This window comes from Dromiciops gliroides, chromosome 4 (assembly GCF_019393635.1).
Source record: "Dromiciops gliroides isolate mDroGli1 chromosome 4, mDroGli1.pri, whole genome shotgun sequence".
Lineage (NCBI taxonomy): Eukaryota > Metazoa > Chordata > Mammalia > Microbiotheria > Microbiotheriidae > Dromiciops > Dromiciops gliroides.
In genome coordinates, this window is record NC_057864.1 from 88,625,442 (window position 1) to 88,650,676 (window position 25,235).

The 25,235-nt window shown below is 38.7% G+C and overlaps 1 protein-coding gene across 3 annotated transcripts in view; it reads right to left on the reverse strand.

The window, feature by feature from the left end:
• The window catches only part of UCHL5 (ubiquitin C-terminal hydrolase L5), a 37,485-nt gene extending 16,339 nt beyond the window's left edge, over positions 1–21,146 (reverse strand). The window contains exons 1-6 of one of the 3 annotated variants that reach the window (XM_044001569.1): positions 20,528–21,146; positions 15,503–15,566; positions 10,447–10,552; positions 1,958–2,083; positions 1,792–1,853; positions 1,572–1,702 (exon numbers count right to left, since the gene is read on the reverse strand). In XM_044001569.1, the coding sequence (XP_043857504.1) occupies positions 1,572–1,702; positions 1,792–1,853; positions 1,958–2,083; positions 10,447–10,552; positions 15,503–15,566; positions 20,528–20,603 (565 nt within the window). In that variant the 5' untranslated portion in view covers positions 20,604–21,146. Of the gene's footprint in view, positions 1–1,571; positions 1,703–1,791; positions 1,854–1,957; positions 2,084–10,446; positions 10,553–13,150; positions 13,196–15,502; positions 15,567–20,527 lie in introns of those variants that run through there. The other 2 variants (XM_044001568.1, XM_044001570.1) reach the window with 2 other exon arrangements.
• Positions 21,147–25,235: the final 4,089 nt, after the last annotated feature.

Consider the following 25,235-nt stretch of genomic DNA (forward strand, 5'->3'; position numbering starts at 1 on the left):
AGAGAAATAAACAACTAAAAATTATAACTAAATGTGACTGAAAAAACTCACTCATATGTAAGATGATAGCAGAATGGATTAGAAAGCAGAAATGAAAAATATGTTGTTTACAGGAAAAATACTTGAAACAAAAACTCACAAAGACATCAAATGGTGAGCTAAAGCTGAAATGATTGTTTCTGGTGCGAACTCAAAAACGCAAGGGTGGCAACTATTATTTCAGATAAAGACACAATAAATATGGACATGATAAAGAAAGAGAAAAAGGGAAACTAAAGCCTGGTTAAAAACACCTTATAGTACCTAAAAACTTAAAAGGAAGAATTAATTGAATGCAGGAGAAAATAGACAGTAAAACTAAAATAGTGAAGGAATCTCAAAGTATCTTGTTTGGACCTAGACAAATCTAACAAAAAGATAAACAAGAAATAAGTTAAGCACCTGAAAAGAACTTTGGGAAAAAAATTAAAGATGACAGATCCATAGGAATCACTGAATGGAAACAGTTTATATACTTCTTAAGTGTGCATAACGCCTTTTTTTTTTTTTAAGTGAGGAAATGGGGGTTAAGTGACTTGCCCAGGGTCACACAGCTAGTAAGTGTCAAGTGCCTGAGGCCGGATTTGAACTCAAGTACTCCTGACTCCAGTGCCAGTGCTCTATCCACTGCGCCACCTAGCTGCCCTGTGCATAACACTTTTACAAAATTTCCATGTATTCAGATATAAAAGTCTTACCACCAATGCAAAAAAAGCAGAAATACTGAATACATCATTTACAGATTAAAATACAATAAAAATTATACTTCATAAAGGGCCTTTGAAGAATGAATTATAATTAAGTGGAAACTAAATATCTAATAAATTAATTGGAGGTGGGACAGTTAAACAAATGATAGAAGTCATAGAAAATTAAAAAACAAAACAAAACAAAACAAAAATGAGACAACATAACAAATCTTAAGGCAAGCAGCTAAAGTAGTCCTTGGAGAGAACTTCTATCTCTAAATGCTTTCATCAACAAAGGAAGAACATAAAAGGAAGAACAAATCAATGAACTGGGTACACAACTAAGGAAACTAGAAAAACATGAAATCATAAACACCAAAACAGATACTGTGGAAATCAAAGAAGAGATTAATAAAATTAAATAAAGAAATAAATAGAATTAAATAAATGAATAAATAAAATTAAAGCAAAAAACCCAAAACCAAAAAACTCACCGAATTAATAAAAACAGGAGCTGGTCTTTTGTAAAACAAAAGAAAACACAAAACCAAAAGCAAAAAACCAATAAAACAGAGAAACAGAGAAACTAATTTTTTTAAAGAAAGGAAAACCAAATTGTTCACATCAAAAATAAAAGAATTCAGAATCAAAGAAGAAATAGAGAAATGCAGGAAATATTTTCCTTTATTATATAATAATAAAACTGATTAAATGGATGAAATGAATACTTTAAAAAATATAAAAAGCATGAAACCTAAATTGTGTCCAAGTGATTTGATTACATATAATGAAAACAATTAACCAACATATATTTTTATTAGCTATATAACAATATGTGCTCACCTAAATCAATTGGTCCTTCTCTTAATCCATCTAATTCATATAGCCTTCCATTGACAGGAACATAACTAACAAAATGAAAAGCATCTTCTTCTTTTGCTGATGTTTTTGCATCAAATTCAAACATCTGTTGTCTAAAGTAAGCAAAAGATCAAAGTTAAAGAGAGAAAGAATGAAATATTAAAGATAAATATTAAAATCATATAATATAAATTCCTACTACCTGGCAAAACTGTTGTGAACTTGTCGAATCACTTCTGAGTTGCTTAATGCCAAGCCTTTCATCTAAAATATTTTTTAAAAATTAAGCATATTTAAAAAACAAAGCATATTAAAATAAGAATTCAGTTCCCAAATGATGCAAAAAATGATAAAAGTGTCATACTTACAGCAGCATCAAAACTCTGTGAAAATTCTTTAAACTCAGAAAGTGTTTCTCCTAGATGGACATCTTGATGAGTACAATTCAGTAATACACTGACTATGGCTTGAGTCGCACAAGCATTATTTATTACCTTTAATACAAAAAGGGAAACATTATTATTATGCAAATAACTAATTTATGACACTAGTAACAGTTCAAATGAATTAAAACAAGGGTTTTCAAATTGTTTTTCAAAGATTCCCCGGGTTTCTTGAGGCTCAGTGATTCTTTTAAATTAAGACATTTAATTTTAGTTCTTTTCTAACTCCTTTGGGAAATTAATCTGGGATGATAGTAGTACATGAATATACACATTTGTGATCTCAAAATCTGAAAAAGCAATGCACAGAAAATCATTTCTCACTGTTCGATATCTGAAATTTAACTGGTTAAGCTAAAACCAATTTTCTATTACTCTTCCCACCTGTACTTTACCCAAACTTAGAATAATATTTTAAACCTCCAATTCAGCTTTATGAAGAAACTTCCTCATAAAGTTTGACTCTAATAATTTATAGCCTATATTGGTCACTATTTTCTCTGAATTCCTATTAGCATTTAGTTGACAAATTCAAAGGCCTTTTCTCAATCATTGTTTTTTGACATTTTCAATCGTCTTCTTTTCCTGAATACCCTCACCTCTCTAGACTTCTGTGATACCACTCTCTACTGGTTCTTTTGTCAGTCTGTTTCTTCTCAAGGTCCTTTGCTAGAGTTTCATCCAGATCAATCTCACCAACCATTGGTGTTCTGTCTCCCAAGGATGTGTTCTGATCCTTTCTCTTCTCTTTCTGTACCGGGCGTTTTTTTAAAAAGTTCATGAACTTATATATATTTTTTTATAACTACATTTTAATAAAATTTGTAATCCTTTGTATTTTATGCATTTAACAAATTATAAGAGGGAAACTACTTTGTAACTAATATTTTATGACAAAAACAAAAAAACCCTCTAATGTTAATGATTAATGTAAGTTGATAAACACTAAAAATCAAAACCCAGATGTCTGATTCTCCTGTTTAAGAAGCAAGTTGTCAAAGGGAGGACTTATGACAAATACTGTATATTTAGTTAGTCCTCAATATCTGTGCCTTTAACTTTTGATACTTCAAGCATTCACGTGATTTTATTAGTAACTTAATTTTCACGTTTGAGTTGGCAATTGTACACATTTTCAGCTATATGTAGTAGAGAAAAAAAAAAGAGAGGTATAGAAGTTTGTGGAGTAGCCCGTATCCATCCTATGTTCTGTGGCAACACTGTGTGATGATCATCTGTGATAGACTTAGCTCTTCTCAGCAGTGCAATGATCCAAGACGATTCCAAAGAACTCACGATGGAAAATGTTCTCCACATCCAGAAAAAAGAACTGTGGATTCTGAATGCAGATGGAAACGTACTTTCTCCTTTTATTTGTTTTTTGAAGTTTTCCCCTTTTGTTCTGATTCTTCTTTCACGACATCACTAATGCAGAAATGTGTTTAATTTGATTGTATATATGTAACCAATATCGGATTGCTGTCTTGAAATGGGGGGAGGGAAGGAAGGGAGGAGAAAAATTTCGAACTAAAAATCTCATGAAAACAGATATTGAAAACTATCTTTACATGTAACTAGAAAATAGTACAATACTTTTATGATTGAAAAAAATAATGTTCTAGTTAATATGAACAGTTTTGTAAAATAAAAACCTACCAATCTGTTTATGCTAAGTTTTTGAAAAATCTTCTCAGGTTTTTAAAATGAATTTGGTGCCACCAAGTGGCTGAACTATGTATTACTTATTAAAAAAAACACTCAATCTTTTAACTTGTTAATGTAGTGTAGGTAGTGGATATAATACTGAACTTAGGAGTCCAAAAGACAAGTTCAAATTCTACTTTACAGAATTAACAGCTATGTAGTCCTAGGCAAGTCATTCAACCACTCTCAGTCTGAGTTTCCTTATCTGTAAAATGGGCATAACAACATCAACTTTATTAAGGTGGTTATGATGATTAAATGAGATAATTTATGCAAAGCACTATACAACTATTAAAGTATTATCACAAAAATCAGAGAATTTGAGAGTTGGGACATCAGTAGAAATCCAGCACAAACCATACATGAAAGGAAAACCCATTATAACATACTTAACACGTGGTTTATCTAGCCTCTGCTTGAAGATTTCCAAAGAGAAGGGAAACCACCTTCAATACAAGACCATTCATTCCCCTTTTGGACAGCTCTAATTGTTAAAAAGTCTTTCCTGACATCAAGCTCAAAGACAACTTTTTGTAACTTCTATCCACTGCACTTGATTCTAGCCACTTGGGCCAAATAGTACAGGTCTAATCCCTCCTCCTTCAAATACTTCTACTATCATGTCCCACTTAAAGTTACCTCTTCTTCAGGCTAACTATGCTGACTTTTTTCAAACTACCCCTGATATGTTTTGGACTCATGGCCCTTCACCTTTGGTGAAACAGAACCAGAGAGAAATAGAACCAGAAATAGATCAGAAGTTCTTAACCTTCTTTATCCATGCCATGAACTCCTCTGGCAAGTTAGTGAAGGCTATAGACTCCCTTTTAATGTTTTTCTTTTTCTTTCTTTCTTTTTTTTTTTTAGGTGAGGCAATTGGGGTTAAGTGACTTGCCCAGGGTCACATAGCTAGTAAGTGTTAAGTGTCTGAGGCTGGATTTGAACTCAGGTACTCCTGAATCCAGGGCCGGTGCTTTATCTACTGCGCCATGTAGCTGCCCGTTTTTCTTTCTTTTTTGTTTTAAATCAAAATTGAAAGAAATTCTAAGAAGTTAGTGAAAATATGTAATTTCCTCCTATCCAAGTTTATGATCTCATGAAATCTATCCACAGATTTGAGGGGGTTCAGGAACTGCAGAGAAAGAATCTCTCTTCTACACTCTGTTCAGCTTATCAACATCCTTCCATAGACCTGAAGCCATACTATAGCTGTAGTCCGAACAAAGGAAGAGTATAATAGGCCCATCACCTACCTTCCTCATTGTGGATATTGTGTCTCTCCTAATAAGACCCCATCAGCTTTCTGGCTGCCATATCAAGCTGCTGACTCCTACTGGACTTGTACTCCACTAAAATGCCCAGACATTTTTCAAAGTATCTACAGTCACAGTTTTCCCATCTTGTACTTGTGACACTGGTTTTTTGATCCTAAGTATAAGACTGTATTTATCAGTTCTAGATCTATGCTCCTGTGAACTTTATTAATTTTTTTCATTTAATTCAGCCCAAAAAGGGAAATCCTTTGGAGAGGGGCTGGAAAGATTCCTTTTATAAGTGAAATTTTAAAATGAAGGAGTAAAAATACATAAGAGCAAAATGGGAATAACTTACATTTATATCTAACGATCTTTCCATTGCCAAGTGCTTTAAACACTATCTCATTTTAGACTCACAATATTTCTGGCAAGATCAGTACTATAGATTTATAAATGGGAATATATATATTCCCATTTTATAAATAAGGAATCCAAGTCTGAAAAAAAGGCATGTGACTTGTTCTTGGTCATATAGTCAATTAATAAAGCAGTAAGCATTTATTAGTACTCTACTACACCATTGAGGCCCTAGAGATACAAAAATAAAAAGAAAACAATTCTACCTCTGAGGAGTTTACATTCTATCAGGGGGGAAAAAAGTATGTAGACATATAAGTAAATATAAACTTAGGGACAGGAAATGCATCTACCAATGCAAGTTGGCAACTTCTCTACAGTCTTGCAAAGTTGCTTGGTGCACTGAGAATAAGTGACTTGACCAGTCATACAGCCAGTACATTTCAGAGGAAGGACTTGAACCCCAGACCTTTCTGGTTCCAGGGCCAATTCTACAATCTACTTTGTCTCTTAAATACAAAAAACCAAAACCAAAACAAACAAACAAACAAAACCCCGACACTCCCCCCCTGCCGCCGCTGCCAAAAACCACCAAGGTAATTGCAGGGAGCAGGAAGTAATTGGCACAGATTATAAAAGGCCACATGTTAAAAATGAGTTCTGAAGGAAGCTGGGCATTATTCTATCAGACAGAATCCAAGAGGACAATCTATATAGAGACACAGAGATTGAAAGAATATAATATATGAAAACAACAAGTAGATCAGTCTAGCTAGAATGTACAGTGAGTGAAAGGGAGTAATTTATGTTTTGAAAAGATAGATTTAAACTAAAGTGTCAAAAGTTTTAAATGTCAAAAAAAGTCTATGTTTTAACCTCTGCACAAAGGGAGTGTCATTAGAGCTCTTTAAGCAGAACACTGACATGGTCTGACCCATGCTTTAGAATTTAACATTTTAGCTGCTATGCAGAGAAGGGGTTGGAGAAGTGAGAGAGTAGAGGCAGGGAGACCAAGTCAAGAAGCATTTATTAAATTCTATACTAGCCACTGTGCTAGACAATCCTTATTCTCAAGATAACAGTACAACTGACATAAAAAGAAGCTGAAAGGCTTGGGGGGGGGGGGTAGGCAGAAGAGGCATCCACCTGGAGCATGGTGGAAAAAGAACACTTAGGAAGCACTTTAATTGTCCAGATGACAAGTGATAAGGGCCTAATCTATTATGGTTGCTAAGTGAGTAGAATGAATTGGACAAAGGCAAGAAATATTATATTATATAAAAATTATATTCTTCCCACAGAGGGAGAATCAATTAAACTTGATAAGCATAAGAGATAGGACTTGAACCCGGGACTTCTTGACTACTTCCTCTCATGACTGGTTATTTTACCAAAATAATCCAAGTTTTTAAAAGTACAAATTTTTGTCTTGATTTATTTGTGGACATAATGTAGTTACAAGGATTTTTCGTCTCATTACAATCAAGAAAAATGGTATTTGTAGATTTGTCCCAATTAATCATTGAATCAATAAGCACTTAAACTATGTACCAAGCACTGTATTAAGCTCTTAAGGATATAAAGACAAGAGTGAATGGTCCTTGCCTTCAAAAAGTTTACATTTTACTGGAAGAGATAGCACATACATAAGTACATATACTAAATTTACAGTATATATACACATGTACATATATAACACGTATATATTTAAACGAATAAAAGGTTTATTTGGGAAGGAGTGCATGAGCAGCTAGTGGAATGAAGAAAGGTTTCATGTAGAAGATGGCAGTTCAGCTGTGTTTCAAAGAAAACTAGGTATTCCAATAAGTGAAGGGAAGGAAGAAGTGCATTCTAGGGACTGGCAGACAGCCAATGTCAAAAACATCGTTACGAAGATGAAGCACTGTCTGCAAAATGATGAGTATGCCAATATATCTAGACTGCAAGAGTATATAGAGGGGAGTAATGTATTAGAATATTGGAAAGGGAGTAAGGATTCAGATTTTCAAGAGATTTAAATGCCAAATCGAGGAATTTATATCTGATCCTAGAGGTAACTAAAACTTATTGGAGTTTGTTGAGTAAGGCAGAGACATGCTTAGACCTGTATTTGAGGAAATTCGCTTCAGTGGTAGTATGGAGGATGGATGTGAGTGAGGAGAAGCTTCAAGTAGGCAACCAATTAGGAAACTAATATACTGGTCCAGGCAAGACGTGATAAGAGCCAAATCTGGATGGTAACTACAATTTTGGAGAGGAGGGGACTTATGAGAGAGTTGTTAAGAGACAGAAATGTGGAGTTACATGAGAATGAGGAGTCAATGATCACACCAAGGTTGTGTACCAAAATCTAGATATAACTAAAAGGACAATGGTGCTCTCAATTAGTCATCATGATTTATTTTAAGTTTTATTGTAGACAATAAGGATTCAGTAGTCAGGAAAGCTTCATGGAGAAGTTGAGACTTCAACTGGACCTTGTAGGAAGGGTGAGATTTAAATGTGCAGAAAAAAAAGGAGACCAGCATTCCAAGCAGAGGGGAAAAAAAGCAAGGGTACAGAAGAAAAAATGGAAGATAGTATTTTGAAGCAACAATAAAGAGATTGATCTAATTAGAGCAGTTCACATTGGAATATGAATGCATCAGGCCAGATTATGAGGGTGATGAAAGCACTCTGAAGAGTTTAAATTTAGAGACCAATGTGGAGCCAATGGAAATTTCTGAATAGGGGAATAAAATGAGAAATGCTGTGTTTAGAAAGATTCAGGTGGCTCCAATGTGCAAGATAATTAAAACAGGGAAGAAGCTAAAAACAAAGGAACTAGTAAGGAGGTTATTATAGTAATTTTAAGTGTGAAGTATTTAATTTAAGGACCTGGATAAGGATAGTGGCAGCAGAAATTTAGGAGAAGTGACAAAGATGAGAGATGTTTTAAAGAAAGAAATTAAAGGGAGAAAATATGAAGGTTGAAGGAGAGAATAAAAAATAACTTTGAGGTTTCTACTTTCTCCCCTAAGAAACTGGTGGTAGAACTGACGTTAGTGAAAAAGTTACTTGGACTTGGGTGGAGTGATGCTGAGTGAAGTGAGCAGAACCAAGAGAACATTGTACACAGTAACAGCAACATTGTGTGATGATCAGCTGGGATGGACTTTGGCTCTTCTCAGCAGTGCAATGATCCAGGACAATTCCAAGGAATTTATGATGGAGAATGTTCTCCACATCCAGAAAAAAGAACTGTGGATTTTAAGTGCAGATTGAACCATACTGTTTCTACTTTTTTGTTTTTTGAGTTTTTCCCCTTGTGTTCTGATTCTTCTTTCACAACATGACTGATGCAGAAATATGTTTGGTGTGGTTGTACATATATAATATATATCAGATTACTTGCTGTCTCTGGGAGGGGGGAAGGGAAGGGAAGGAGGGAGAAAAATTTGGAACTAAAAATCTTATGAAAGAAAATGTTGAAAACTATCTTTACATTTAACTGGAAAACAATAAAATGCTTTTATGATTTAAAAAAAAAGTTGCTTGGGTAGATGAGTTTGGTATTGAACACACTGAATCTGAGGAAACGGCTACAGATCAAAATGGAAATAAACATCAAACAGGCAGTTGTCAACAAAGGTCTATTTTGCACCATGTAATTTTGCACTTAACATAGTATATGTTTGGGGCAGCTAGGTGGCGAAGTGGATAGAGCACTGGCCCTGGAGTCAGGAGGACCTGAGTTCAAATCCAACCTCAGACACTTAACAATTACTAGCTGTGTGGCCCATGGCAAGTCACTTAACCACAACCGCCTCAACAAAAAAACAAAACAAAACAAAAAAACATAGTGTATGTTTGTACTCTTCTCCAGTTGTTTCAGATATGTTAATATTGCTTCCTTAATTACACCATGAGCTCCATAAAGCCAGGGACTGTATCTTTTAAATTCCTAGTTCAGTGCTAGACAAATAGAAGGCATTCATTAAGTGTTTACTGACAGACCAACAGATGGGACATCACTTCGATGGTAAATTTACAAGAAACACAAGCATACAACGCTAAGAACAAAAACACTAAATGCAGGGAGGGAGTGTAGTATAACAGAGAGGACACATGGCCTTGTGCAAATCCCTTAACTTCTTGGAGCCTCAGTTTCCTCATCTGCAAAGTTAAGAGTATGCACCTGCCTCACTTAGAGGATTGCTGAGAGTATTCAATGAATTCATATATGTGAAAACATTTAAAAAAATATAGTTACTATTAAGAAATAAAATGCGCTTTCAACTAAGACCCAAGAGCAATATCAAGGCTCTCCCATAATGACTAATTCCTTCTTTTGTATCAATTTCCTTTTCTTTATTATAGACTCCTTTCCTATAACCTGTAAATATGCCCAGGTCTTAAATAATCATAAATAAATCATCACTGAAGCCTAGTTCCCCTTTTCAAATGCTAGTCCATCTTTTTTTCTTCCTTCTTAAGGAGAAACCATTCCAAAAGGTTTATTTTCACCTACTGCCTTATTTCAAGCTATAAACTCAAAATTAATTCTTAAAGTACACACTGTAAACTCTGAAAACACTTAAAATTCTAGAAAAAGCTAGAAAAAAATGGATTAAGAAGGAACTGGGGTAGCTAGGTGGCGCAGTGGATAAGCACAATCCTCGGATTCAGGAGGACTTGAGTGCAAATCCAGGCTCAGACACTTGACACTTACTAGCTGTGTTACCCTGAGCAAGTCACTTAACCCCCGTTGTCCTGCAAAAAAATTTTTTTTTAATTTTAAAAAAGGAAGGAAACAGGGCAGCTAGGTGGCGCAGTGGATAAAGCACTGGCCCTGGATTCAGGAGGACCTGAGTTCAAATCCGACTTCAGCCACGTGACATTTATTAGCTGTGTGCCCCTAGGCAAGTTACTTAACCCTCACTGCCCCACAAAAAAAAAAAAAAAAAAGGAACCTAGTTAATAAAAGAAAAACACATAAAAAACAAAAATTTACCAGAATAGCATACAATTGCTTTATATAGTTTAATATACCATAAGAAAGTGCATTAGTACTCAGTGACATGAAACCTGTTCTTTTATCGTTAAGGATTGTCATACCTGCTTTGCAAAAAATATTGTGTCAAGTCTGGAATCCTGAACCACAGAGCCTGCTGGTTCTTCTCCAGGCTGCCACTTGAAAAGAAAAATTAACCCATGAACTGGCCTACAAAATAAAATACAAGTTAATGATATTTTGTGCCAAATAGTCTCAGGTCAGGCTTTGGTCAGTTAATTATAAAATCTAACAAGAAATTAGAAGTAACCCTTAAAGATACTACCATTCTTACCCTCCTGCCTCTCACACTCCCCACCCCACCAAAGGGGCAGCTTTCACTATGCACAAAGTATTATTTCTGAAGAAATGAATTAACTGGATCCTAGATTATTATTTATTTTTAAATGTCCTAAGTTAGAAACAGAATTGTAATGAAAGCTTTGCCCTCAAATACATGGACTATTTAGCCCTAAATTATATTAACTCATTTAAAAATTGAAAATAAGTGCAAGAAAAGAGCTACTTTTAACATTCCATATGGAATTCCATGAATGAACTTCACTAGTTGAAGGCATTTATAGGAATTAATGAAAGTATATCTTACTAAATTCAGCCAGTCTCCTATGCATGAAAATTAGGCAGGAGTGAATTGCACACCTGAATGGTCACTATTGCTCAGCTTTGAAAGCTTTTTTTGTCAGTGGAAGCCAATTTCTACTATGCCTGAAGAAGCTGGAGCTGTTAATGCTTTCAAGATCCCTGAACCTCACTCTCTGGGAGTCGCTAACCTTTGGGAGTCACTGTTATAGCAAGCATACCTCCCCAGTCCCTTTTCTGCTATGGCTCTCCAACTACTGAAGGGTAGGTATGATTTCAAAACTGAGCTCAATGTAACCTCCTTCGAGATCTTTTTCTACTTCATGCAAAGCAGGGTGCTGGACACTGGGGAAGATACAAAGTTAGATAAGACATAATCACTGTCCTCAGAAAGCTTTCCATTTTTGTTTGTCAATATCCCCATCCTGAAAATTCACTATCCCAAAGAGAATAGTTTAGAGCTACTTTAACTAAAAGCTACTGGAGCCTCTAACCACTGTAACTTCAAGCTCCAGTTGTCAAAGACCCTCTCATCACAAAACTATCCATCCCCATCTAGAGAAATAAAGAAAACAAAACAAAAAAACCCTGACCGCAAGGAGCTTACTGTTCACTCTGGAGGATGTAACAATTACACAAATAAGTAAATACAAGATTCTCATGAGGGAGAGAACATTAACAACTTGGGAGAGACAGAAATGGCTTCATGAAATAGATGGCACTGAGCTGAACCTTGAAAGTTCAGGATCCTAAAAGGCAAAGATGTGAAGGCATTCTAAGCATAGAGAACACTGTAGACAAAGACAAAGAGAATAAAGAATGCCAAATTTGGGGAATTTCAAGGATGCAAGTACGATTAAGCTAGAGAATATGAAGGGAATAATGCAAAAGAAGTCTGAAAAGTAAACAGGAGACAGTGAAGGTCTTTAAATGACAAACTGAGGAATTTGTACTTTATCCTAGAGCTATGGAAGGCTACTAGATTTTTAACCAAAAGAATATAGACCCTAGCTTCTTAAACTATGGGTCGAGACCCCATATGGAATTGTATAACTGAATGTTGGGGTCATAAAACATTTGGCATCAGTAGTTACGTATACCTACTTTATACACCTATATACCTGGGGTCATGTAAAAATTTCTTGGGCAAAAAGGAATGGCGAATGGAAAAAGTTTAAGCCCTGATATAGACAAGGGACACTTTGAGATGCTTATAAAAAGCTCAAACTAAGCATGCCAACACAGAACTCATTAACTTTGCTCCCACACATTCCTAAACTTTTTTTCTCTTTTAACTTAGTGATTTCTATTGAAGGTACCACCATTCTTCCAGTTGCCTAGATTCTTATCCAAAGAATCATCCTGTACTTTCCAAACAGTTACCACATCATGTCCATTCTACCTCTACAAAGTATCCCACATTTATCCCTTTCTTTCACTAAACCAGGCATCATCTTATTCCAGGTTTTATGACCTCCCACTTAGATTACTGCAATAGCTTCCCTAACTGGCTTCCATACAAGTGTTTCCTCCTCCAATGCAACCCTGGCAATGCTGTTAAATTGTTATTCCAAAAACCTAGGTCTGTCCATGTCATTCTCCATCTCAAGAATCTTCAGTAACTCCCTTTCCCTCTAAGATAAAATGCATCCTCAGTTGGACGTTTGAAGATTTTTGGTTTTGGCCACCAGTTTACATTTCAGACTTCTTTCACATTACTTCCCTTCCTGTCCTGTACATTCAGGCCAAAGTGGCCTAACTCTGGTTACCTACAGATGACATTCCATTTCTTGCCTCTGCACAGGTTGTTCCCCATCCTACCCCACCCCAGAGTGCTCTCCCTCCTTACCACCACCTCATAGAAGCCACAGCTTCTATCAAACCTTGGCTCCAGTGCCGCCTCCTACAGGAAGTGTACCTTATTCACACCAGAAGCTAGGGTACTCCCTCAAGAAATTACTTTGTATACACTTTGTATTTAATTTTCTGTGTATAGGTTGTTTCCTCTCAAACAGAATGTAAGCTCCTTGCTATTCTTATTTCTGTTTTTATCCCCAGTGCATAGCACTTTAATACTAGCTGAGTGTGCTGAGGGACAAAAATCATTTAACTTCTCAGCCTCAGTTTCCTCATCCGAAAAATGGGGATAATAACACCTATTGTACCTACCTCACAGAGCTGTTGTGAGGCTGCATTAACAGAGGCACAGCTTCCAGGAATAAGGAAGGGTTAGTCCTGCTGTACTCTGCCCTGGTCAGACCACATCTGGAGTACTGTGTTCAGTTCTAGGCGCCGCAATTTAAGAATGACATTGTTAAGCTTGGAAAATGTCCACAGGAGAATAATTTTTCAAAGCCCTTAAGAAGGCTTTGGGTTTATTTCATATAAGGATCTATTGAAGGAACTGGAGATATTTAACATGAAGATTCAGGGGGAACATGATGCCTGTCTTTAATTACCAGAAAAGCTGTCATGTGGAAAAGGAATTAGTCTCATTCTCATTGACCCCAGAGAACAGAACCAGGAACTTCCAAAAAGTAAATTTGGATTTGAAGTTAGGAAACGCTTCCTAAAAGACAGAGCTATGCAAAAGCAGAATGGAAACCCCAACAGGTGGCAGGCTTTCCCTCACTGGAAATCTTCAGAGTTCACCTGTCATGTGGAGTCTGGTGGGGATGATAAGTGGGTTATGTGGGTGGCACTAGTTGACTGCTAAGGTCTCTTCCAATTGTCAAATTTGTGCATCTTTGATTGCATTCCTCTGCTCAAAAAACTCCCTGTAGCTGTCTATTGCTTAATGAGTGAAATTCAAACTCTTACTTGGCATTCAGGGTCCCAATTGATTCTGCCACCCTAGATTCAACTCAGATTGCTCCCCTCAACACAATCCATGTTCCAAACAAATCTGACTATTCTCTATCCCTATGAATTGCATTTGCTTTTCTCCCCACTTCTGTGCATTTGTTCAATACAATAAGCATTTAAGTGTCTACTACATGCCAGTCACAGTGCTAGGCACTAGGGATTCAAAAGACAAAAACCAAAATAGCCCCTGCCCTCAAAGAACTTACATCCTATTATGGGAAAATAACACATTCACAGAAAATTAAGTAAAAAAAAAAAATCCAAGCAATTTCTTGGGAAAGGGTACTAGTAAATAAGGGGACCAGAATAGGCTTTCTGTGGGAGGTGGCACCAGAGCCTAGCTTTGACAAAAGTTGAGGATTTTCTATGGTGGAGGGAAGGAAGCAGTGCACTCCAGACATGGCTCATATCCTATGAAAGGCATACAGGTGATAGAAGGTCAAGTGCAGGCAAGCATTTATTGTAAGTCAGATGTGTGGAGAGAGTAATGTGCAAACAACCATGGAAAGGCAGGCTGAAGCCAGAACCTGAAGGGCTTTAAAAGTCAAAAAGAGAGATCTGTATTTTATCCTAGAGAAAAGAGGAAGCTATTTGAGTTTTTTGAGTACAAGAGTGACATGGTCAGATCTGTGCTTCAGAATCTGGTAACTCTGCTGGGGAAGAGAATGGGTACAGGGAAACCAGTCAGTAGGAGGCTACTGTAGGGAGGACTATGGATATGGCATATTACATGAAACATCAGATATGGCTATGGTCTTGGTTAGTTTTGCTGAATCAAAAAAAAAAGTACTGCAAAGGGGAAAAAAAATGAGATTTTTTTTTTGTAAAGGAAGCTGCTGCAAAAGTCTAGATGAGAGTGAGACAGTGAAGGGCTGAAACATAATGGTGACTAAACGGAAAGAAATGAAGACATTTCAAGGTGGTAAAGTTGCTAAGATTTGTCAATTGTCTGGAGATAAAGGATCGTAAAGAGGTGGGTGATTCCTAGGTTGATGAGAAGAATGGTGGTACTCTCAACAGAAATAAGGAAGTTAGGAAGAAAGGGTTCTGGAAGGTAGAGATAATGAACTGCTTTTTTATGTCTGGAATGCTCTTCTTCCTCCACTCATCTTGCTGAGTCCCTGGCCAATCTTGAATGGGTTACTCAAAAGCCATTTCCTCAGTGAAACCTTCCATGATGCCTCTGGTCAACAATCATCTTTTCCCTCTTATTTCTTCACATAGCAGTAATTAAACTCTCTAATGTACTAGTAATGTGATATCGTATACTGTATTTTTCTGCATGTTAGTATATTACTCCCCTACTAGACTCTAAGCTCCATAAGGACAGGGACTACGTCTTATCAAACTCTGTGACTCCCTCAGTGCCTAGCACAACACACTGCACAAAGTAGGCACTTTGCATTTGTTGAATGAATAAAGAAAATAGATTTCAAGTTCTAAAAAAATGGACTTTAAAGTTGGGAACTGCTTGAACAAGACATTTAAAGCATGGACCTGCAATTGTAATAATATAATGGATACACATATGTTTATGTGTGTAAATGTGTATGTACACACCTAATTAAAATGAATTATCCAGTATAATTATACTTTAAAATTTTAGTTGGATGATAAAATTTTCTTAAATTGGAAATTTTTTTTAAAATATCTTACTTTAATTTCTCAAAGTTCTCTGGCTCCAAACTCCATATTTCTTCTACTTGTGCTCCTCGACAACCTAAAATAAGGGAAAACATTTTTCAGAAAATTTACTAATTATATTTGCTTTGAAAAGATCAAAGATGAAAGTTCTTATTTTAAAATAAGATACAAATTACATATGCTTTATTTCCATGTATAACATCTTCCTCATTTACAATTTCTACCAAAACCGGTAGTCATGAAAGTTGCCAGATTTCTAAAATTTTTTCAGAACACTAACCAAGTTTCTCTCATAAATTGGAAAGCCTAAATACTTTTATCCTACCAATGTTAATACCTCTAACAAATAAAAGCACATAATCGTAAAAAAAAATGGTTTTTTATTAAGCACCCTATTAATCTTAGCCATCATTCTCTTACCAAACTACCATCTCCTTATAACAGCACAGCTTTCTTATTTTGGTAGGAATTATGTATAATATAGTTCTTCACTGAATGTAACTAAATCTTCTACTTCTCCCTTGGAAACAGCTGAATAAAGTTATCAAAGAATAGACCATAAATTGGGCTGAAAAATAGAGTCAGAGAAGATTTGATTAGTCTGGCTGCCAAAATGAATTGAAACAATGCAGAAGTACTCCAGGGAAGATTGACTCTTTCAGTAAGGCCATATGACTATAAAGAAAATGAAAACAAGGTGCTACCTTAGAAAGTAATGATGAAGACTGCTTCACCATTAGAGTAGAATCAATCCTACTCACTTGTCAGTGAATATACTTCAACCAACCCAAACAGGTAGCAGGTTAGGGATGAAGACTCATGGTTGCTTCCCAGAAGGATGAATAAGGCAAACTGCAAAGTCAGTGCAGAACAACCCAATGTTCAGGGGAGCTGAAAAGTGTCTTCCTCATCCTGGGATCAAGACAATGAGAACAGGAGAGGCCAGGGCATCTGTGAGTTGACAAACTCTAACTTATGCTGAGAAAGAAGGCTGAAAAGCAAGTTTTTAGGAGACTGAAGCTCCCAAAAGACTTGGAAGTAGTACCAACCTCTGGCCAAGAGTGTGAATATCTCTATCAAAACTGACCCAACCCACAAGGAGTAAACCAACCACCAACCTTCTGAAAGCTTTGTTATTATTCATCAAAAGTGATCTCTTCAGGGCAGCTAGGTGGCACTGGCCTTGAATTCAGGAGGGCATGAGTTCAAATCCAACCTCAGACATTTGACACTTACTAGCTGTGTGACCCTGGACAAGTCACTTAACTCCAATTGCCCCGCAAAAAAAAGTGATCTCTTCAAAAAGTTGAGAAAATGTACTTGCCTCCCCATCCTTTGTGGCCTGAAAGGGGAAGGGGTATTAGTATAGAATTTTGCATATTGTTGTTGTTTGTTCTTCATTCTCAGAGGACGATGATATCAGGGTGATGTCATGACTTGCAGTGAATTTAAATGAGGGAGAAATGTGCAAAGGCACCAACCTCAATCTCTCCTCCAGAGCCACCTGCATCCAGTGGAAAGATTTATATAACAGGACTACTGGAGATGGCCCTGGATGTTTAAGGCAATTGGGCTTAAGTGACTTTGCCCAGGGTCACACAGCTAGTAAGGTCACATTTGAACTCAAGTCCTCCCAACTTCAGGGCCAGTGCTATATCCACTGTACCACCCAGCTGCCCCAGAATATTGCATATAATGTCATGACTGAGATTTTGATTGACTTTGAATTGTTTTCTTTTCTTCTCAAAAGTCTTTATTACAAAGGGTGGCTGGCTAGTGGGAAGGAGTGGGATATACTTGGAAATAAATGGGATAAAAACAAAAAATACCAAAAAAAATTTACATGATGTATAGTTGTTTGTGTACATACATCTCCCTTTGTGGTAAAAAAATATGAAAGTTTTTTAACAGTCGGTTAGGATAACTGAAAGACTCCAGTTTTTGAAGGACCACCCTTTTGGGGAGGAGACCAACGGCATGAGCTGCGCACGTCAGACTGCCTGCTACGTACTCGACTTCCGAGGTACGAGCTTAAAAGACAAGGAGAGAACGGAAGTGGGGCTTTTTCCTGCTCTGCTGGTCTCCTGACTGCGCTGCACAGACGGTCTCTCTCTCTCTCCAAAAGGGTGGTCCTTCAAAAACTGGAGTCTTTCAGTTATCCTAACCGACTGTTAAAAAACTTTCATATTTTTTTTTACCACACCTTATAGGATTTTTAAAATTACCTTGAGGGTAGCAATATTTTATACTGAATCTAACTGGCCCTCTGAGCTCTAGCATGTAGTTTCTCACATAATACATTATGCACTTGATAATCTATCAAATAACTGAATTTTTACAACACATTTAATGCATTAAATGAAGTATTGGCAAATTACTTGATACTTAATGGTTTGAAATTTTTCTAGCTCCAACTTAATGACCTCTAAAAACCACTATTATATTTCACAAAGAAAATTTAAGAATTAAAAATATTGTAATAGTTAATGTCTTGGAGGTTAAAATTTTTAATTCATGGATAAATACTATCTCATTCAAGAAGGTAAAAGAACAGACACTGCCTGGTATCAGTATGAGAAATTTAACCTCAGCAAGAGGGATCGAATTAACAGATAAGAATATATCCTGAAGAGACAAAATAAACTTGGAGAACAAAGAAAATGTTGGAAGCTAAGTTATAAAGAAGGAACATATATAATGTGCTGAATCCAAACAATCTAATATAACAACCTCAAACTTTACTAAGCTCCTAATACTTGCAAGTCACTATGCTAAGCCCTGAGGTCACACAGAAGGAAAAAAACAGCCCAAACCCCCAAGGAGCTTATATTCTGATGGAGGATACAAGTAAAGCAAATAAGTAATACATGGCCAAATGACGGGCCAGAAAGCACCTCTACTGAGTGGGATCAGAAAGATTTCAGAGAGGTATCATATAACTTTGAACCTAAAGGAAAACAGATTCCAATAGGTGGAAGTGAGGAAGAAATACAATCAAGCATTGAGGACATCTTGTGCAATGGCAGAAGCAAAAGAAAAAATGCTGAATTTGGGGAATAGTTTGATTCAAAAGTAAGGATATTAAAGGGAAGTTCTCTAATACTAGTGGATTAAGAAATAAACTTGTTTTTTTTTTAAAGTTATACATGCGCAGTCATGCAAAACAGACAAAAAAAACTTTAGAAGAAGGAACTAACAACAAAATATACTTCCATCTGTATTCAGATACCTTTGGTTCTTTATCTGTAGATGGACAGCATTTTTCTTAAGTCCCCCAGAGTTATCCTGGATCATTGCATTGCTGAAAATAACTAAGTCATTTGCAGCAGATCATCTTACAATACTGCTGTTACAAAATAAATTTGTAAAAGAAGGCTCTCCCAATTTTTAATGTATTTCAAATGCCAACCTGAAAAATCTGTATTCTATGCTACAGGAAATAATCACTGTTACTGAAAAAGGGATTAATATGACTTGAGCTTTACTCTATGTTCATGGAATACTCACTCTTTTATCACTTCCACCTTTTACCTTCCTGGTTTCCTTACAGTTCAAGTCCCACCTTCTATAAGAGGCTTGTCCTGATTCTCTCAGCTATCATCGTGGTTAAGATTATCTTCTCTCTCTCTCTCTATACATATATATAAAATTTGTACAGTTACTTAAATCTCCACTAGAATGTGAGCTCCTTGAAGGCAGGGACCATATTTTTGCCCTTTTTTGTACACTAGCTGACACAGAGCAAGCACTTAATCAGTGATGGCTGACTGAAGTGCTGTTTTCTTCTTCACATCCCCAGCTTTTAAGTCAATTCTATGTTTTTGTCATATCTAAGTTCAAATCCTGCCTGAGACATTAACCGCCCCCCCCAAGCCTTAATTTCCTAATTTGTAAAATGGGGATAATGGCATCTATTTCCCAGGGTTGTTGCACTATGCAAAACTTAAAGTACTTCGTAAATGTTTGATATAATTTTTGTTATTATAACTTAATTGTCACTTTATTCTTCCTTATGGATGATAGGACTAAGTCTTTTAAAAAGTTGATAGCATAGTGCCTAGCACATAGTGACCTGCTTAATAAATCCTTGTTGATAATATCTAGAATTTACATAGCACTTTAAGGTTTGCAAAGCACTTAAAAAAATATTACATTTTATCCTCATAACAAAAATGGGAAGTTAGTGCTATTATCACACCACTTTACAGGTGAGGAAACTGAGGCAGTTTTACCGGCTTGTCTTCCTAACTCCAAGTCCAGAGGTCTGCTGGATGACTGCTTTAAAGGAAGGGTATTTTGCAAGTTTTATAGGAAGATGGAGAGAAAACAGGAGAGTCATGGAATCGTGAATCCAAGCAGGAGGCAATTAAACATAACCCAGACAGGTAAAGAGGGCCTGAACTAGGTAGGGCGTCGAAGACGTAAGGCTAAAGAAATGATTGCTTTCCGCAGGGGTGGGGGGCACATTTTTTTTCCCCCAGGGGCGGGAAGTTCACTTTCTCCCGGGAGACCAAGCTGGCCACGAGGCCTTGCATCACAAGCAGGAGGAGGAGGAGGAAGGGGGCGGGGCATCAGGGGGCTCAGACCCGAAGGCAGTTTCCCCAGGAAGTCTAAAGGGGGCGGCTTCAGTCCGCAAGCACTCGGCTTAGGCTTCCTCGAGGCGTGGGCCCTTCCTGGCCCCACCTGCCAGTGGGTCGCCGTACCCAGGACTTGTTTTGGCGGCAGCCCTGGAGGGGGAGGGGAAGGGGGGGGTGAGGGCCGGGGCTGTCCCTACCCCAGAGTGAAATGAGTGGAGGGAAAGGGGACCTGCCAGGGGGTGGGGGAGAGGAGACGTCGCAGCCGCGCGCGGACTTTGCTCCTGCCCTAGGCGGGGAGCGGGAGGGCGTCCCGGAGGAGCCCTCGGTCGCTTTTCGCCCCAAGTTGAAGCTTCGGGTCAAGCCCACGCCGCGTCCGGGGCCCACGGCCTCGGCCTCCTCCTCCTCCTGCTGCTGGTTTCCTCCCAGGCGCCAGAAGCTACGCGGTGCCTTCCGCTCTCACCGAATCCTTTAATGAGTTCAGTGAAGACCCCGGGGTCGCTCTCCATGAGGCACCACTCCCCGGCGCTGCCCGCCATGGCGCCAAGCCGCTCCTCTTCTCCTCTCCTTTCTCACCGCCTCTCAACTCCGGGCCGCCGCTTTCAGCAACTACCGCCCAACACAGACCCCCCCCAACACCAGCGGCAGACCCCAAGTTCAGCAAATCCGCCGCGGCTGTTCTCCACCCCACGTCACTGCGCCTCCTTCCCGTCAACCTCTGGGGCTCCCGTCACCTGCGCCGCCACAGTCTGCAATGGGGCCGCTCTAGCCGTAAACGATGAAACGAGATGAAATTAGAGAGCGGCCCCTTTCCCGACCCGTAGCCGTCAGAGAAGGCAAGGGAGGGGTGAGCAATGAAGGGGGAGGGATTCTGGGTAAGAGGGTGGGCAAAAAGAGGTAACATCCGGGATCCTGGAAAGAGGCGTGGGGGGGGGGGAAGGGGCAGGACGGAATCTGGTCGGGGACGGGAAAACAGCTGCAGCCGCCGCCTCTTCAATCACTGCTTCCCACCGAGGTCAGGCTCTGCCGGGGGCCCTTTCGCGGAGCCGCCTGCCCTGAGGGGCCCCGCCCGACTCTGCGCGGCTGCGCTCAGGTGAGGAAGCTCCAGGAGGCGGCTCCCCCGGAGGGGCTTTGTGCGGTCGGAGCGAGCTCCCGAGACCCGAGCATCTCGGGCTGCTCCCCTCTGCGGTGGCTCGGCTTCCCACGGGGCTCTCGGGGCGGCCTGTGGGCTGTGGCGGGGCGTGGCCGAGAGAGTCTAGATCTTCGCGGTGGTTAGGAAGTCGACCTGGGGCCGGGCCAGGGTTTCCCCGCCCCTCCAGGATCTGCGCTACGGTCGGCACTTCCCGCCCCCACCTCCCGCGGCGGTCATGGCCGCCGACGTCCCCGTGGGAGGGGACGATCACACCCCCCTCTTTCCTGCTGCCGCCGCCATTCCTAGATTAGGGAAGGGGGCGGGGGTAGAAATGGAGCCTTGCTTTGTCCGAGGCCCAGGACGTACGCTGCTGCGGCCGCGGCCAGCCCAAATTAAAGAGATCCCCGCTGGTGCGGCGCTGCGTGGGCACGTGTTTGATTTAAGGACTTCTCTTGAACTGATGGCGAGTGAGGTGATGGAGCGGTCTGTTTAAAAGGGCGGTGGGGAGGGAGAAGCGTTACCTTCTCATTCGACCGGTCCTTACGTAGATGGCAATTATCTCTCTGTAGAAGAGGTTTAAATCGAAGTGACGAATAAGGAAAACGGTCTGGGTGTACCATTCCTTTAAATTATCCACACAATTCCTGTTCTAAAAGGCCCTTTCCTTACTGAGACTGAATTTATAAATCTTTAAAATCCCTTGAGGTGACATCTAGTGTAACAATACTTTAAGAAAGTCAACCTTAAAAATAGAGGGTGTGGGGCAGCGAGATGGCACAGTGGATTAGAGCACCGGCCCTGGATTCAGGAGTACCTGAGTTCAAATCCGGCCCTCAGACACTTAACACTTACTAGCTGTGTGACCCTGGCAAGTCACTTAACCCCAATTGCCCCTCAAAAAAACAAAAAAAATAGAGGGTGTTCCAAAAGTCTTAGTGCCGTTCTAAGCTTTAGGGGCTAAAAATAACAATAGCTAGCATTTACCTAACACTCCTTACAGATATTATCTCCATGGTCTCTAAACACTCTCTGAGGTTGGTGTTACCGCCATTTTTATAGGTGAGAAAACGGGCAGACAAGTGACTTGTCCAGGATGAGTGAGGTAGGATTCGAACTCGGACTCCAAGTCCAGCGTTCTATACGCCTGTGCTTCAGAACTTTGCTAAGACTTTTGGAACCTCCTGTGCTTGGTTTCAAAGTACACACACAAAACATTTTTTTGAAGACTTATAAAAATACTTTTGGGGCAGTAATTGGAACATTGTACCAGAAATTAAGAACTGAATTCATATCCTGCCTCACACCTGAGACTCAACTAGCCTCTGGAACTGGGAAAATAGCATAGACTTCTTGTTCCAGTTTCCTCTATAAAACGGCTATAGTAGCACACCGGATTCTTGTGAGATAAAGAGATAATATTCCTTAAAGCTCTTTGCAAACTTTAAGGCTGTATAAAATGCTAGCCAGCTATATTGTTATGCTTAAAACAATGGGAGCAGGGGTAGCTGGGTGTCGAAGTGGATAAAGCACTGGCCCTGGATTCAGGAGGACCTGAGTTTAAATTCAGCCTAGACACTTGACACCCACACTAGCTGTGTGACCCTGGGCAAGTCACTTAGCCCTCATTCCCCGCGGACCGCCCCCCCCCCCCCCACTATGGGAGTGGATACTGAATTGGAAACAACGAAGACATCATGATTGGTAGAGTCACTTTTATTGTGTGAAGGTAGTTTGGCCTAGTGGATAGAGAGCTGAATCTAGAGTAAAAAAAAAAACCTGGTATGTGATTCAGGGCAAGTCTTTAAATCTCCCTGGGTTCTAAGCAGCTCTTTAAAGATTTAGGTTGTGCCATAACTCTTGTTGTTTCTCTCTAAGAATATCTCTGATTTATCTCGTGTATATGTTGCTTGTACACAATCCTAAACTAAGAGAGTTCCAAACAGGTCATTGTGTGTGTATGGTATTTACTGTGGTCTGTTGATACCTATATTGTTCATTTCCATTAAAATAACATGAACAGACTTAACTACATAGAAATTTGACTATGCAGAATATTTATCACATTAGAAAAATACTAGAAATCACTATCCAATTATGTTTGTTCTCAATCCCACCATTTAAAAAAACACATCAAGCATGTGTGTTTCTTTAAAAAGGGGAGGAGAAGAGGGTTTCTCTAGAGTGAAAGTTACTTACTAGCTTCTAGTGAGTGATGTAGTTGTTAGAATAACTAAATTATTTACACGCTAAGGCCAAGTCCAAAGAAGAGTTAACCACTTTGCTATTTGAAACAGTGTTCTTCTGATTATCCATGAGTTGGGTTATCTAATTACAGGATTACCTATGTTGTCCACGCTCCATCATATTTCCTCTGTCCCTTTCACTGCCCCAGTCTATCCTTCTCTGCTGATAATGAGGCTAACCAGAGAAGGTGGAAGCATTGTCTAGAGCTGAGGGATAACAGCCTGGTATTAAAAAATGGTAATGAATAATCCACTCACTGGTAAATCCACATAAGGATTACTGATGATTCATTGTATATTTCTTTTGTTTATCCATATGAATAACTAATATTAATGACTTTTTTCATTACATATTTAAATGTACTCTTAAGAATAGTGTTCTTTTTACCAATTTAATAATTTTTTTGTTTTGTTTTGGTTTTTTGGTTGTGTTTTGTTTTTTTTGCGGGGCAATGGGGGTTAAGTGACTTGACCAGGGTCACACAGCTAGTAAGTGTTAAGTGTCTGAGGCCGGATTTGAACTCAGGGTACTCCTGACTCCAGGGCCGGTGCTTTAACCACTGTGCCATCTAGCTGCCCCACTTGATAACTTTTTAATACTAGTCAAACAATAGGTCATCCAGAGGACTAACTGTGAATCATGTTAGGAAGGGGCAGTAGGAGATGTTAAGAATCACAATTATAGATTGTAAACATGGTATGATGGTAAGAAGCTGGCTTTAGAATCAGGAAAACCTGGATTTGAATCTTGCCTTTGAATTTATGGCAGTAAAAGTAGGAAAAGTTTTCTGTTCAAACAACTATACTTTTTTCCTTCTCAAGGAACACTTTTTTTTCCCCCCAAAGGTACCTTTATGTTAATTAAGAACAGCATTTCAAATAAGGAGTTAATATAAAAGATAACTAGGTGTTATCTTTTAATGTATAGCTGAGGAGGCAGCTAGGTGGCACAGTAGATTAAAGCACCGGCCCTGGATTCAGGAGGATCTGAGTTCAAATCCTACCTCAGACACTTGACACTAGCTGTGTGACCCTGCCCCCATTGCCAGCAAAAAAACAAAACGAAACAAAAAAAATATATATATAGCTGAATTTTAAAGTAAATGAGTTTAAAGTTCCTTTTTTTTCTTTTTCTTTTTTTTTTTTTTGGTGAGGCAGTTGGGGTTAAGTGACTTGCCCAGGGTCACACAGCTGGTAAGTGTTAAGTGTCTGAGTCCGGATTTGAACTTAGGTACTCCTGACTCCAGGGCCGGTGCTCTATCCACTGCGCCACCTACCTGCCCCCAAAGTTCCTTTTTAAAAAGAGATTGCCAAAGAACTGGAAACAAGGATACATATCATTTGGAAATGGATGAATTGTGGTGCATTACTGTAATGGAATATTACTGTCAGAAAAAAATGATAAAATGAATATACAGAAGAATGTGATATGAACTATTAATCGTGAAGCAAACAGAACCTGGAAAACAATATACCCAATGACTGTAGCAGCCTAAATGGAAAAACAACATAAATGAAGTTAGATGATTCAACTTGGCCCTAAAGAAGAAATGAAAAAAAGCAAGTACCTTCTTCCATTTGCAATGGTGGAAGATTGTATTTGGGTCTTTGCCTATCCTGCTGGACTCAGAATGAAGTGTTGATTAATTTGCTCAAATTGTTTTTTCCCTCTCTTTTTCTTGATACAAGAGATGACTTTCTAGGTAAGGGTGGGAGAGGGATATATTTGGAATGAAGGTGATGTAAAAGCAAAATATTCATTTTTTTTCTTTAAAGAGATTATCAAAAGCCTTTAC